Raw genomic sequence first — 14,143 nt, forward strand, 5'->3', positions numbered from 1 at the left:
TATGAAATAAAGTAGTATCGTGAGTGAAGTATGAAGTGTGGATTTTTGAACTAATTTTCTATAAATTCGATAACTTCAGAAGGTTGTTTTCCTTTTTCTTAAATTCATTTTAACTTTTTTAAAAAATTTTAAATTTAAATTTTAAATTCATTTTAACATTTTTTTTCAGGTAGAGGCCAAAGAGTGTATCAGCTGAGCCATGATATTGATGTTGATCATTTCCAAATACTAATAGAATGTTTTACCAGTACTTTCGAAGACGTGAAAACTTTAGCATTTGATCTTCTGATGAAATTATCAATAGCAGCTGTACAATTTCAGGTATTTGGACTTTTCCTATGGAAATGTAAATATGATATAGGCATGAAAATCTACTATTTTAGCATAGATAACACAGTCTGAGAATTATCTTGAATCTTTGTGTCTGTCCTCTTATGACTTTTGACTGTTTCTTTCAGTCATTAATGTCTCTTTTATTGTGGGGTAGAAATATTGCAAAAGAGAAAGTCCAAATCAGTGAGCCTGGTTTCTTCTTCTTCTTTTTCTTTTTAAATTGCTTTGTTCAAAGGAGTACCATAGGAAGCAGTAGGTTTTATTATTTATAAGATTACTAGTAGATTTCAGTTAACGATAGTCTCCCCAGTTCACATGGCCACGTAATATTTGATCAAAACATATCACTGACAGTAACTTGAGTTTTCTAAGTTAATCTTCATGTTCCTGGGAAGCTGAATGTACATAGGGTAGAGAACATGCTTCTGGTCTTCCAATAAGCAATAGCTAAACAGAGACTGAAACTCAAAAAGAGTATTTGAGGTTAGCAACTATTCTCTCCCAAGTGTTCTGCTCTGACTCTGGCCTCAGCCCTAGCCTCTGCCTAGCTCAAGCCCCTGCTCTTCCTGTCTTGGAGTAGGAGCCAAATATGGGCTTCAGAGTGAAGGCAGTGAAGGTACAGCATGGGGTGGGTCTGCAGGAATCCCCTCACTACGCTTTTCACTTTGTACTTGAGGTGTATTCTGGGGCTGTCTGTTGGGGTTATCAGAAGAGTACTGGCTCTAGAGTTTTGCTATAGCTCTCTGTTAGAGTACTGTAGAGATCAAGGTTGCCTGCTGCTGAGCTCTGCATGGTCAGGGCCTTAAGCTGTATTTAGGGCTTGCCAGCTTGTAGGTGTAGTGGTATTGTGTAGGAGCACATACCAGAAAGCACAGTGTTTGTTTCTGTGGCTTTTATGGCATTGTAAGATCTCAGGGTATCTTTTCTGATTTGGATCCAAATTGGGAATTTATCTCTAGTGTCTACCTGTGCCTGTGATCTTCCAGGTGCCCTGGTGAATAGAAGGTTCTTTGGTGCTTAGTTTGCTAACTCTTGTACCCAATAGAGTTTTAATATAAGAGACTCTTCCTCCCTTAGCTCCTATTCCCTTACCATTCATTACTTGTAGCTTTGTATCACATATAAGGCTATGCTTCCTTTCTGGCAAAAAATTTGAGAGTTTTTGGAGTGAAGAAGGTATATTGTAGCACATATGTAAAAGACCTGATTCTTAGATAAGCTATGCAGGGCTTTAGGGAGCCTCTACATCTCTAATTTGGTAAAAACACACTTGGTTATAAAGACACTAATGTAAACTTCAGAAAATTTGGTGCCACATGTGGCTTGCTGAAGGCTTTTGCTTATTCTCTCTGGTCTGGCTTGCCTGTTGGTAAACTGGTCATTTGAATAGGTGTTCAAGATTTTTAAAAATGTTAACTAAGTACCCTATATTTAATACATATTTGTGATGACATATCTTTCTAAATATGTCTTTACCACTCACTTGGTTTACTGCCCTTCTTTCTGTGGAGCTTAGGTCTTCATGTTGTATTTTGATGGATCTAAGATGGTAGAGCAAAGATATTTAGATTTCAAAGTCTATTTATTCATTTTTTTAAACTAATTGCCTAATAATACTATTCAAGGATACTATCAGTTGTCAAAATGTTTTAGGTGCTTAATTGTTACTTTTTATATATATTTAAATTTGAGTTGGTTTTTTTAGGAAGTACTGGTGACTGAACCCAAGGGTGCTCCACCATTGAGCTAATCCCTAGCCCTTTTATTTATTCAGAGACAGGGTTTTATTGAGTTGCCCAGGCTGGCTTCAAACCTGTGCTCCTCCTGCCTCAGCTTCCTGAGTTTCTAGAATTACAGGTGTGCACTACTACACCTGGATGGCCACTATTTTTTAAGTTTAGGTCATAGAAAATTAAACATATCAAATGACAAAGAACTTAAACTGATAATCAAATCAGCACATTAGATATCTACTATTTTGAAATTATAAGACATCTTTAAATATCTATAATAAGCCTAAAAATTGAGGTTCTAAAATATTTCCCCATGTACTAGACAATTATGGAATAATCCTAGTAGAATCAGTATAGTATTGAGAATTCAACCCCTGATTTCCAGTGTGGTGAGCACATGGCCTTTCAGCTGTTGAATTAGAACTGGGACCCATGACTCCTGTTGTCCATCCAGGGCCTTCCATGACTATTACAGTGAACCATTCTTTGTTCTGGCTTCTTTAGACTATGTGAGTAGATATTTATAGGAGATCTAGGTGTGGGAGCTCAGATGCAGATTTGTGAGGCTGATCTGATTACTTCATTTCCCACTTGTGGAATTTCACAATGAATAACCTCCCCGTAGCTTTGTAATTTTCTGCATTGAACTACCTGTATGGGAAAGGGGATGGAGAAGAAGGGCAGACATATAATTTGGCCAGGTAAAACATAAACTGTGAGGAAAAAGATTACATTCTATAGAAACAACAAAGGTGATTTGACTGTAGCCATAGTGAATTTCTATAGGAAAAAGTACACATTTGCTGAAGAAAGACTTCAGTTTTAAAAAAATGATAGCTGCTGGGCGTGGTGGCACACGCTTGTAATTCTAGCTGCTCAAAAGGCTGAGGCAGGAGGATCACAAGTTCAAAGCCAGCCTCAGCAAAAGTGAGGTGCGAACCAACTCAATGAGACCCTGTCTCTAAATAAAATACAAAATAGGGCTGGGCATGTGCCTCAGTGGTTGAGTGCCTTTGATTTCAATCCCTTGTACCTAAATAAATAAATAAATGAATAAATGATAACTTATAGTGTTGAATTTTCCAATTGCAAGCATTTTAAGCATCTTCATCTCTGAACTAATAATAATTATCATCAATTGCTATAAAAAACTAACATATTCAGGAAGAAAATAAATTAATCTTCATACTGAGTTAGTTATATGGTAGGCTGTGGTTTTTATTATGTGTTATTCCATCAAATCTTGGAACTCTTCCATGGCAGTGACTGAGACTGTACTTCATTCTAGGATTCTGAGAAACTGCAAGGCTTTTTCCAGGCAGCTCTGGAGCTCAGCACAAGACAAAACCCTATGACTGCGTAACAGCCTCCTACCTGCTGAGATTTTTAATCTATCAGGATGCTCTGCCCTGGTCCCTTTCTGTGGCTACACCCCAGCAGGACCCATGTGGTGATGGAGAAAAATCTGCTGCCGTGGTGGAAAGGAACACACTGATGGGTTTGTATTGAGGAAATGACCTTTTGCTCCTTTTTTGTTGTTGTTAATCAAAACCATTATCTTATTCTCTCACCATTCATTGGTTAGATTCTCTCATGGTTAAACATTTACTCATGTTATTTTTTTATTATTTTTTAAACATTTATTTTTTAGATGTAGGTGGACACAATACCTTTATTTTATTTTTATGTAGTGCTAAGGCTCGAACCCAGTGCCTCACGCATACTAGGCAAGTGCTCTGCCTCTGAGCCACAACTCCAGCTTTACTTGTGGTTTTTTTTTATTTAAGAGTTTACCAGCATATAAATGCCTGCAGTTCCTTTTTTTGTGAATAAACAGTGAACTCAGCTATAATATTTGTTTCTAAACAGAGAATTTTTGTTAAATAAATTGATATACAAATGTCCATTAATAAAGTACTTTTTAAAAAAATATTTTTTACATGTTGATGAACCTTTATTTTATTCATTTATATATATGCAGTGCTGAGAATCGAACCCAGTGCCTCACACATGCTAGGCAAGCACTCTGCCTCTGAGCCACAACCCCAGCCCTAATAAAGTACTTTTTAAAAGAAGACCTGTTTCTCTATAGAATGTCTGCTCTTTTATTCTGCAGAAATTTTACCACATTTAGAAAGATCAGCTTCATTATTTCTATAATGAAGAGTACTTGAGGTTAGCAACTATTCTCTCCTAAGTGTTCTGCTCGGACTCTGGCCTCAGCCCTAGCCTCCACCTAGCTCAAGCCCCTGCTCTTCCTGTCTTTCTTTTTGTTTTGCACTTTGTCTCTGAGCCACAACCCCAGCCCTAATAAAGTACTTTTTAAAAGAGGACCTGTTTCTCTATCGAATGTCTACTCTTTTATTCTGCAGAAATTTTACCACATTATAGACAGATCAACTTCATTATTTCTATACAGAGCAGAGTTCCCTTATCTGTTGGAGTTTATGTTCTGATTGACTGTCATGCTCCCTTCCCTTTTTTATTTTTATATAGCCTGTTCTAAAATCTTGGCTCAGAAATGGGTTAGGTTTAGTGGTTTTCAGCAAATATTTGTTTGGGATTCATAGTCTTAATTTTATGCTAGTAAATATTTATTTTGGAATTGTAGTGGGTATATGAATAGATACAAATATATATATTTTAGTACCAGGGATTGAACCAGGTTAAGCACTTTAACCACTGAGTCCCCTTTTATATTTCATTAGAGACAGGATCTTTACTGAGTTGCTGAGGCTGGGTTTGAGCTCACCATCCCTCCTGTCTCGGCCTGCTGAGCTGCTGGGATTATAGGCATGGGCCACAGTGCCTGGCTAGATACAAATTTTTGCAACTCAGATATAGGTCAGAAATAGAAAGAAAGTTGCAAATTATTTTTCTCAAGATGATAAAAAAGGCCATGATGAAACCTGTAGTGGGAGAAAAGTAGGAGGTATAGGTAGTTCTGGTGGGAATGTGGCCTTTAAGTCTCCAGAGAGATGACAGAATCATAGAAGACGACATTTGCCCACTTTAGTTGCTTCAGGGCTAGGTTCAAAAGGAGACCCTGGAAGAGGACTGCAATTGGGGTGTGCTGGGGAGTGCATGAGTCACAGAAAGCCTTTTAAGATATTTTAATTTTTATTTTTTTTATTATTTAAAATATTTATTTTTTAGTTGTTGTTGGACACAATACCTTTATTTTGTTTTCTTTTACTTATTTTTATGTGGTGCTGAGAATCGAACCCAGGGCCCTGCATGTGCTAGGCATGTGCTCTACCGCTGAGCCATAACCCCAGCCTAAGATATTTTAGAACTTCATTTCAGACATGCAAATAACACTTGAGTAAATAAGGTTTAAGTAACAGAAATAGAAAAGCTTCAGAAATTTTGTTCACTAGTTAGGTGACGACAGCTTAAGAAGTAGAAGAGGGGTAGAGGTAGAGCTCAGTGGTAGAGAATGTGCTTAGCCTGCCTAAGGCCAGGTTTGATCTCAGAATAACAAAACAAAACAAAATAACAATAGTAAAAATCCTCCCAAAACAAACAAGAAAACAACTCCTCAGTTTTTTAGCTGGATGCAGTGGCCCATACCTGGGATCCCAGCTTCTCTGGAGGCTGAGGCAAGAGGATCCCTGTCTTGAGCAACACAGGGAGACATCCATCTCCTAAAAAAAAAGAAAGAAAAGAAAAAGAAGAAGCCTCTTCTTTATTCTACTTAATCTTTCATTTTGTTTTCTTTTTTAATTTACCACCAATGTATTGTCATAAATTTGGTTTCACATAATTTTGAAAGCATTGTATATGTTATACAGATTTATCACAATTTATTAATCTATTGTCCGGTTTCAGAGAAGCAACAAATGAGCATAACACACTTGGTTGAATCATCATGATAGCAATCTAAGTCTTCATATTTCCCATAGTACCTAAAATAAAAGTAGAAATACCATATGTATGTTGGGGGTTAGGAGTAGGGACACAAACCTTTATTCCTTAACAGACATTTACCTAGAGAAATGAAAACATGCCCAAATAAAAATTGTACAGGAATGTTCATAGCAGAATTATTTATAGTAGCCAAAAAGTAGAAATAATTCACATGTCTATCAACTGATAAATGGATAAATAAAAATGTATGGCCATACAGTGAACTATTATGCATCCATATGAAATAAAGAATGAAGCATCTGTATATGTGGCAGCGTGAACATGGAAAATGTTATGCTAAGTGAAAGATGCCAATTACGGAAGACCTTTTATTGTGTAATTCCACTTATGTGGTATGTCCAGAATAGCAAAATCTATAGGAACAAAAGGTAGGTTATGATTGCTGAGGGAAGAGGAAGAATAGAGGTGCAGAGAGGAAGAAACTGCAAATAGGTAAAGGTCTTTGAGTGGATAAAAAAATGTTCTAGAATGTGGTATATGCCTATATCTCTGACTATACTAAAAACCATTGACTTGTATGCATTAAATGTGTGAATTGCACAGTGTGTGAAATATGTGTCATGAAAGCTGTTATTAAAAGTTATCTCTTGACCAATTAGCACATGCCACACGGACCTGGGCTTTGATACCCCAGCTAGAGGAGGTTCAGAGTGAATGCATAATGAATCCAGGCAATTAGGGAAGACACTCAGTTCTTTAACTAGTATCTTTAACTTGAAATGGGCAGTGGGCCAGATAACCTTGAAAAATCTCTTTCTGGTTCAAGTATGAAGTTCAGTTGAGTGTTTTTCATGGGTACTGTTTTGCTATCCATAAATTTATAAATGTGTTTTAAAATGGGTATTGTTTTCTCCTTGCTTTTTCTAGTTATCAAGTGCTTGATGGAAAATCTTGAGGAAGAGGTAGCTCAAGCTGAAAATTCCTTGCTTCAGGCAGTGGCATCGTTTCCAATGTATGGGTGAGTTCACTGTATAACAGGAGCCCCGCAGAAGTTACCACTAAAGCAATAACATCCACAGCCGCCTCTCCTCTCAGAAGCACACTTAGGCCCCAGCTTTCACCTCTTATCAGTGTGTCCTGGGAATGGAATGTAGTCTGCTGCCTTAAAGAGAATAGAAAATTAGACTTATAAATCTGTTTATACTTTTTTGTGTTTCAAGTATTTCATATATTACCCAATTTTGAAACACATTCTTTAAACTCTTTTTATGTATCAATTTCCATTATTAATATTTGTTTTTTGCTTTTGATATAAGTGTCCCCAATGTCCTTGTTGCAGCAGCCTGCAGTTGGTGAGCGAGTGGAGACTTTTGGTGGAGAAACTCCTGTCCATGTCCTACAGGCTTTCTGCTGTGGTGTCTCCTGTCATTCAGAGCTCCTCCCCTGAGGGCCTCATCCCCATGGACACTGATTCAGGTCAGCAGACAAAGAGAGCTATAGTGCTGTTGTTTGATTATTATATCATCTGTCTCTCTTCTTTGGTAATCATACCTTTGGAGAGATATAGAAGCTAAGTTGAGAAAATAAGAAAGGCCTGTAGAAGAAGAAAACTAGTAAATATTTATTGATTATGAATATATCAGTGAATGAACAATTACTGAAAGGATAGGAGCCAAGCTTAGTGTCTGGGAGGTCCTACTGTGATATGCATGGGTACTTGAACAAGTCCAAAAAGATTGGCTATTAAAGATGTGCACAAACATAAAAGTGTACCTTTAAAATGAAGTAAATTCATATTTCAGGTTAAAGTTTGTGAATGCATTTTGTAATGCAGATGAGAGCCTTTTATTAGGAAGAGTCTGAGTATATTATGAACACATGCTGTCCATACAATGAAATACCTTGGGATGATATTTAAAGTGGCTTGGAGCAGTGTGTTTTACATGGAAAATGTTGGCTTTTTAAAAAAATAATAATAAGTTCGGTAATGTGTTGGTTCATGATGCTAAGACACATTTATTTAGGTTAATGTTTTAGCTTTCTTTCTTTGTACATGAAAAAAGTAGTCTTTTTTTTTTAAACTTTTGAAAATTATTTATTTTTATGTGGTGCTGGGGATTGAACCCAGTGCCTCACACATGCTAGGTAAGTGTTCTGCCACTGAGCTATAGCCCCAGCCCAAAACATGTAGTCTTATAGCTGATATTTGGATCAGGCAAATATCAGATTATTCTGGATCAAAGGTCTTGAATATTTCAGTTACCTATTGTAGAAAGAGCCTATAGGGTATACTAAAATTCTTTGTGTAGGGAGTTTTAAAATATTTTTGGCTCACAGACTTTTTAAAAATTCTGTCTCATCTTTTGATTGTCTTTATTTTCCCCCTTCTTCCCCATGTTATCTGTCATGCATTCTGAATTTTTTGGAAAAAAACCTCCCAAGAACCATAGAATAAATAAACAGGATTCTTGAAATTTTATTCTGATTTTTTCCTCATCTTTGTATGGTATCTTTTGGGCTAGTGTTACTTTTTCATAGCTATTGAAGTTTGTTTGGGACAAAATTTCAGTGAAGAGACAAATGAACATAACACATTGGTTGTATTTTCATGATAGCAATTTGAATTTTTATATTTCCAACAGTACCTAAAATATAAGTATAAATAATAGATGTATGGCTAATACCTGTTCTTTGATTTGTTCATCTATTCTGCATGATTACCTGTTGGTATTTTTAAAAAGACAGAGCTTGGGGGCTGAGGTTGTGGCTCAGTGGTGGAGTGCTTGCCTAACATGTGTGAAGTCCTGGGTTGGATTCTCAGCACCACATATAAATAAATAGATAAATAAAATAAAGGTTAATCAACAACTAAAATGTGTATATTAAAAAAAAAAGTCAGAGCTTGGCTAACTTCTTATTACCTAGCCATTCATTTATTCATTCAGCCCATGTTATTGGAACTTGGCCATGAACCAGTTTCTGTTCTAGGCACTGGTACTCCGCAGTGTACAAAGTGTTGCGTTCATGGAGCTTACTCCTAATCTAGTGATTGCTCATTGAGTAGAAATGAAATTTAATGAAATACTAGGACTGTAAACCTCACTGAGAAAGCAGTATATTATATGATGTATTTAAAGCCAAATATGGAGTCTTCATGATATTTTTATGAAAGACTGTTTGGTTGTTGATTTTAAAGAATTTTTAACATTTATATTTTTTAATTATATTGCAGATAGGGAAACAAACTCTTAAAATTAATTGAAATTTATTGGACTTCTTTCACATAATAAGCATCATGTTTGAGATACTTTTTTTTAACCTTTATTTATTTAATTATTTAAAAAATATTTTTAGTTGTACATGGACACAGTATCTTTATTTTGTTTATTTACTTTTATGTGGTGCTGAGGATGGAACCCAGTGCCTCACACAGGGCAGGCAAGTGCTTTACCACTGAGCCACACCCCAGCACACCTTACCTTTATTTTGCTGAGGATTGAACCCAGCACCTCTTGCATGCTAGGCAAGTGCTCTACTGCTGAGCTACAACCTAAGCCCAGTGTTTGAGATTCTTAAGACAACACAGAAGCAATGTAAATGAAATGGCAGCCTTTGTTCTGTGGATGGTTATGGTTGTATTTTTTATCATATCTTCAGCCCAAATTGCCATGTTTTAAAAGTACACTTAAAGGGGGCTGGGGATGTGGCTCAGTGGTAGAGCATTTGCCTAGCATGCACAAGGCCTCAGATTCAATCCCCAACACTGCACCCCTGCTTAAAAAAAAAAAAGTCTACTTAAATATCATGAAGACTCTATACAAATAATTTTCACATTACCTACTCTGTCTCTTCTAATAGAGGTTATTATCAGGTGTTGAAAACTACACAATTTTTAGTGCAGGTACCCCCAAGTGAATCTGCATGAGATGTGGAACTGGAGTTTCGTGTCTTTCTTGCAGAGTCAGCAAGCCGCTTACTGGTGATTCTCAAAGAGATTCAGGCACGAGATACTAACGATTACTTCAACGAAGCCAAATACTGAAAGAATGTGATAGTTTTGATTTGGAGGACTTGAATATCAATGTGTCAAATATTGATACTTCTGCAGAAATCAAAGGTAACATATATAAAGTTGGTATGTAATCATTGTTTTTTTTTTTTTTGTATGGTACTGGGGATTGAACCTATGTCCTCATGCATGCCAGGTAACAGCTTTATCTTTTAGTTTTAGTTTCAGCCCCACGTGATTAAGTAATAGTAAAATATATGGAATGTTTTTTATATAATAAATGAAGTCTTTCTTTAAAAAAAATTGGTTTTGGAAATGACCTGGTTTTAGGAATGAATTTTATAGACTTTTAAAACCAGAAAATGATGTGTTCCAGTTCAGCATACAAGGTGGTATAGCAGAAGGCTTTTGAGTGCTAAAATCCTCTTGACAGGCCAGGTGCTGTACAAGCAGTGTTGCTCCTTGAATCTGAGTGGGGCAGCAGTCATTTCCTTGCAATGGGGTTCATCTGCTGTGCAAGTTCTTAAAGTAGAACAGCCCTTAATGGAAATAAACTTTAGTACTCATCAAAATGTGAGGTGCTCTGTTTTACTAGGCCACCAGAATTTCAGTCTCTACGGCTTGTTTTTATCATTAGTTGTTACTATTGAATTTTCTGTGATACTATGAAGCACTAGTTTCTTGATTTATTACATATTCTGCATTCTCCACTAGGTGGCGATATGGTTTTACAAAATTGTCTTTGCAATTATATTTTTAAAATTACAAAAACTATTATTATGTGCTTATTGTAATAGTTTCATACAACATAGAGATAAATACAAATTAAAAACAAATTAAAGCTGACTGTTATTACTTCCTTTTCCACTTTCCTGTTTAGTATATGTTCTTTTATACCTATAGTATGTTATTTTTTAATAACATACTATAGGTATATATATTTATATATATATTTATCATTTAAGTTTAGTGGAATTTTTTTTAAAAAACTTGGGATTACAGTATAAATATTATTTTGTTAATTTGTATTTTTAATTTAAAAGTTTATTTTGGATTTTAAAAATGTCAGTACTAAAACACTCCTAAAGGGACTGGGGATGTGGCTCAAGTAGTAGGGCGCTTGCCTGGCATGTGTGGGGACTGGGTTCGATCCTTAGTACTACATACAAACAAAGATGTTGTGTCCGTCGAAAACTGAAAAATAAATATTGAAATTCTCTCTCTCTCTCTCTCTCTCTGTCTCAAAAAAAAAAAAAAAACACTCCTAAAATATTCCTAAAGCAAGAATAAGGTAGTAAATCAGGGTAATTGTAGCTTATTGACCATGGGATTTAAATATATCTTCAAGGAGATTTTGTATTTTTCTTTAATTTATTTTTCTTCAGTACTAGAGGTATCAAACCCAGGGGTGCCCTACCATTGTGCTACAACCCCAACCCTTTTTATTTTTATTTGAGACATGGTCTTGCTAAGTTACTGAGCCTCGAAATTATGAGCCTCCTGCCTCAGCCTTCCAAATTGCTGGGATTACAGGTGTGTACCAATGCACCTAGCTTTTTCCTTTGATTTTTCCTTTGGATAGGAAAGAGGGGAGAGGGAAGAGGGCAAAGGGGTAGGAAAGACAGTGGAATGAGACAGACATCATTACCCTAGGTACATGTATGATTGCATAAATGGTGTAACTCTACTGCATACACAACTAGAGAAGCAAAAAATTCTGCTCCATTTGTGTACAATGAATCAAAGAGCTTTCTATTTTCATGTATAACTGATTAGAACTAATAAATAAAAAACAAAAGGAAAGAAAAAATAAAAATGTAAAAATAGAAAATAAAGTTCTATTCTACTCAACTGATATAACAGCCATATTTGCCAAAATAAATAAGAAGTGTAGTTATTAGTCATTCATATAATACTTTATGGATATTAAAGAGGCAAAGAGAATTTGTTTCATTAATTTCCAAAAGTTAAACTTAAGTTTTGAAGGAATGTTTTGTTTTTTAAAAAATTGATTTTGAAAACAACAAATTAAAAAATACTTAGCATGATTTCTCCTCATGGCACATGCTTGACAAATATTAGATTTTTTCTCCTGAATAAATAGAACATATAACAAATTGGTTTGTTTAAATGGATTATTCTTGGGGAAATTATGAACAAGCTTGTTCTAAGAAACCTAGGGTGTGAGTAACCGAGTGTCTAGTGTTGCAATAGTTTTTTTTTTTTCCCTTAAGGTAAAGAAGGAAAAACATGTGATGTAACTGCTCAGATGGTGCTGGTGTATTGTTGGAGAAGTATGAAGGAAGTTGCTTTACTTTTAGGCACACTGTGCCAGCTTCTACCTATGCAGTCTATGCCAGAATCTTCTGATGGATTATTAACAGAGGATCAGGTAAGGCTCCAGCAGGTATCATTTTTGATCAAGATGTAAATCACAAGCTTCTATTTATGATCCAACTTTAAAAAAATTTTTGAATTTTTCTTGAATAAAATTTTACAGCTGTCAACTGAAAAATAGTTCACAATAACTTAGGATTTTAGACCTGTAGTACATTTCAAAACTATGGCATTTTAGGAATATTTTTATATAAGCATAGTTTTTAACCTCACTTTTTACTGCAATATTATTATTTTAATTCTCTTTCTCCATTTAACACACATAAACTTAAATTTTAGTTGAAACTCTCTAGTAAAACTCTCCAACTCTCTTAAATTTTGCAGAGGAATACAAAGTAACATATTGGTTGATTATGGATCTTATGTTTCCCACTACTTCAATAATAAAGCTGTAGTCACTTTGGTTTTTTTGGCTGACTTTTATTTTAAGACCACAAAGTTAGTTCACCATCTGGGACTGTTCAAAGGACTTGAGGGCAGTGTTTACAAGAAATTAGTTTACCACAAGCATTTCATTTGGAAATATTTTAGATTTATTAGATTTCTGTTTTTAATTGATTCCCTCTTCCTTTCCATATGGTTTCAACAAATCCATTTCCCACAGTTTTCCAGAAAAGATATATAACACATACTTTCATTTTTAACCTTTTTCAAATAGAGATAATTTTTTCCCCTAGGGTATTACAACATTCAAGAACAAAACAAATATTGTAGTATGCTAATGCTGATTATTTCTGTAATCACCACGTGACTCATTCCATGGAAATAATGCTAATATTTTTATTCTCACACTCTGTGGCTCATGTGCTTGCATCTGGTTAACAGCTGGCCTGTGATGCTGCAAGGCCCCAGGAAGGAGAGAGGCAAAGGTGAACAGTACACTGTGGGCAGCATTATGTTCCTTATTCTCCTCCAAATCAAATAGGTATAAATGCTCTAGAGTTACTTGGAGTGGTTGCTGGTAACTGGCTGTAGCGCCAATGACAACATCTTTGCTTAGGAATCAGTTATGATTAATGATTACTTCACTGATGTTTACCATCTTGCTATGAAATAAATATGTGCCTTGATTTCTCATCTTCTCTTTACAAGGACAAGTTAAAACATATAGTTTTTGGGGGGTTGTTGGAGAGTATTAAAAATAAATTAAGGGAAACATTTTGTTTCCACTATAACTGAGGCAGACCTGAGAGCTTCCTATGAAAATTATTTTGCTTTGACATCTTTTCTGATGCATCCAAAGTTTTATGCAATGTAAGTGAATTTATGTGGGATAACTATGTAAAAATTCTGAATTAAGATGAAAGAGAAGTTTGTAAAAAAAACTCACAGACTAACAATAATAATAATAAAAAGATGGGCTCTTAAAAATCATAGAGTACTTCCAATGGTGATTTGCTTGAATAAAAATAGAATTCTGACTTTTTTTTTGTTAAACCTTAGTTTCCATTCAAATGTCCTGCAGTCATTTTTCCAGTGTGTTGTTCTGTGATAACTGTAGTTTTGAGAAGAAACTAATGGCTTAACAAGGGATCAAAAATATACGTGATAATTGTGTTCTAACATTGAAATACTTCTCTCTATGGAAAACTTTATTCTTGATCTTGCTGACTTTAAAGAAATGTCTCAGTTTAGGAGTATTTGGTCCATGAAAATCCAAAGTCATCAAGAAATTAGTTACATGACTGTTTTTAAACAAAAATTTCTACTTCTTTAAAAATATTCTCATGTCCTTAATACCTTTAAGAGTTAAAAATATAAATGACAGAGAAGAATGTAATTTACATTGGAATGGCTGGGC

At 35.2% G+C, this 14,143-nt stretch overlaps 1 protein-coding gene across 1 annotated transcript in view; it reads left to right on the top strand.

Moving 5' to 3' along the window:
* Positions 1-14,143, top strand: part of LOC110597351 (tRNA (32-2'-O)-methyltransferase regulator THADA-like) — a gene marked incomplete at its 3' end in the record, with an annotated part of 48,313 nt that overhangs the window by 18,419 nt on the left and 15,751 nt on the right. Inside the window, 8 exon segments of the mRNA XM_078037295.1 lie at positions 170-321; positions 3,355-3,403; positions 3,406-3,564; positions 6,864-6,999; positions 7,279-7,412; positions 9,896-9,970; positions 9,973-10,053; positions 12,180-12,337. Of these exon segments, the coding sequence (XP_077893421.1) occupies positions 170-321; positions 3,355-3,403; positions 3,406-3,564; positions 6,864-6,999; positions 7,279-7,412; positions 9,896-9,970; positions 9,973-10,053; positions 12,180-12,337 (944 nt within the window).

This window comes from Ictidomys tridecemlineatus, unplaced genomic scaffold (assembly GCF_052094955.1).
Source record: "Ictidomys tridecemlineatus isolate mIctTri1 unplaced genomic scaffold, mIctTri1.hap1 Scaffold_721, whole genome shotgun sequence".
In the NCBI taxonomy this organism is placed as follows: domain Eukaryota; kingdom Metazoa; phylum Chordata; class Mammalia; order Rodentia; family Sciuridae; genus Ictidomys; species Ictidomys tridecemlineatus.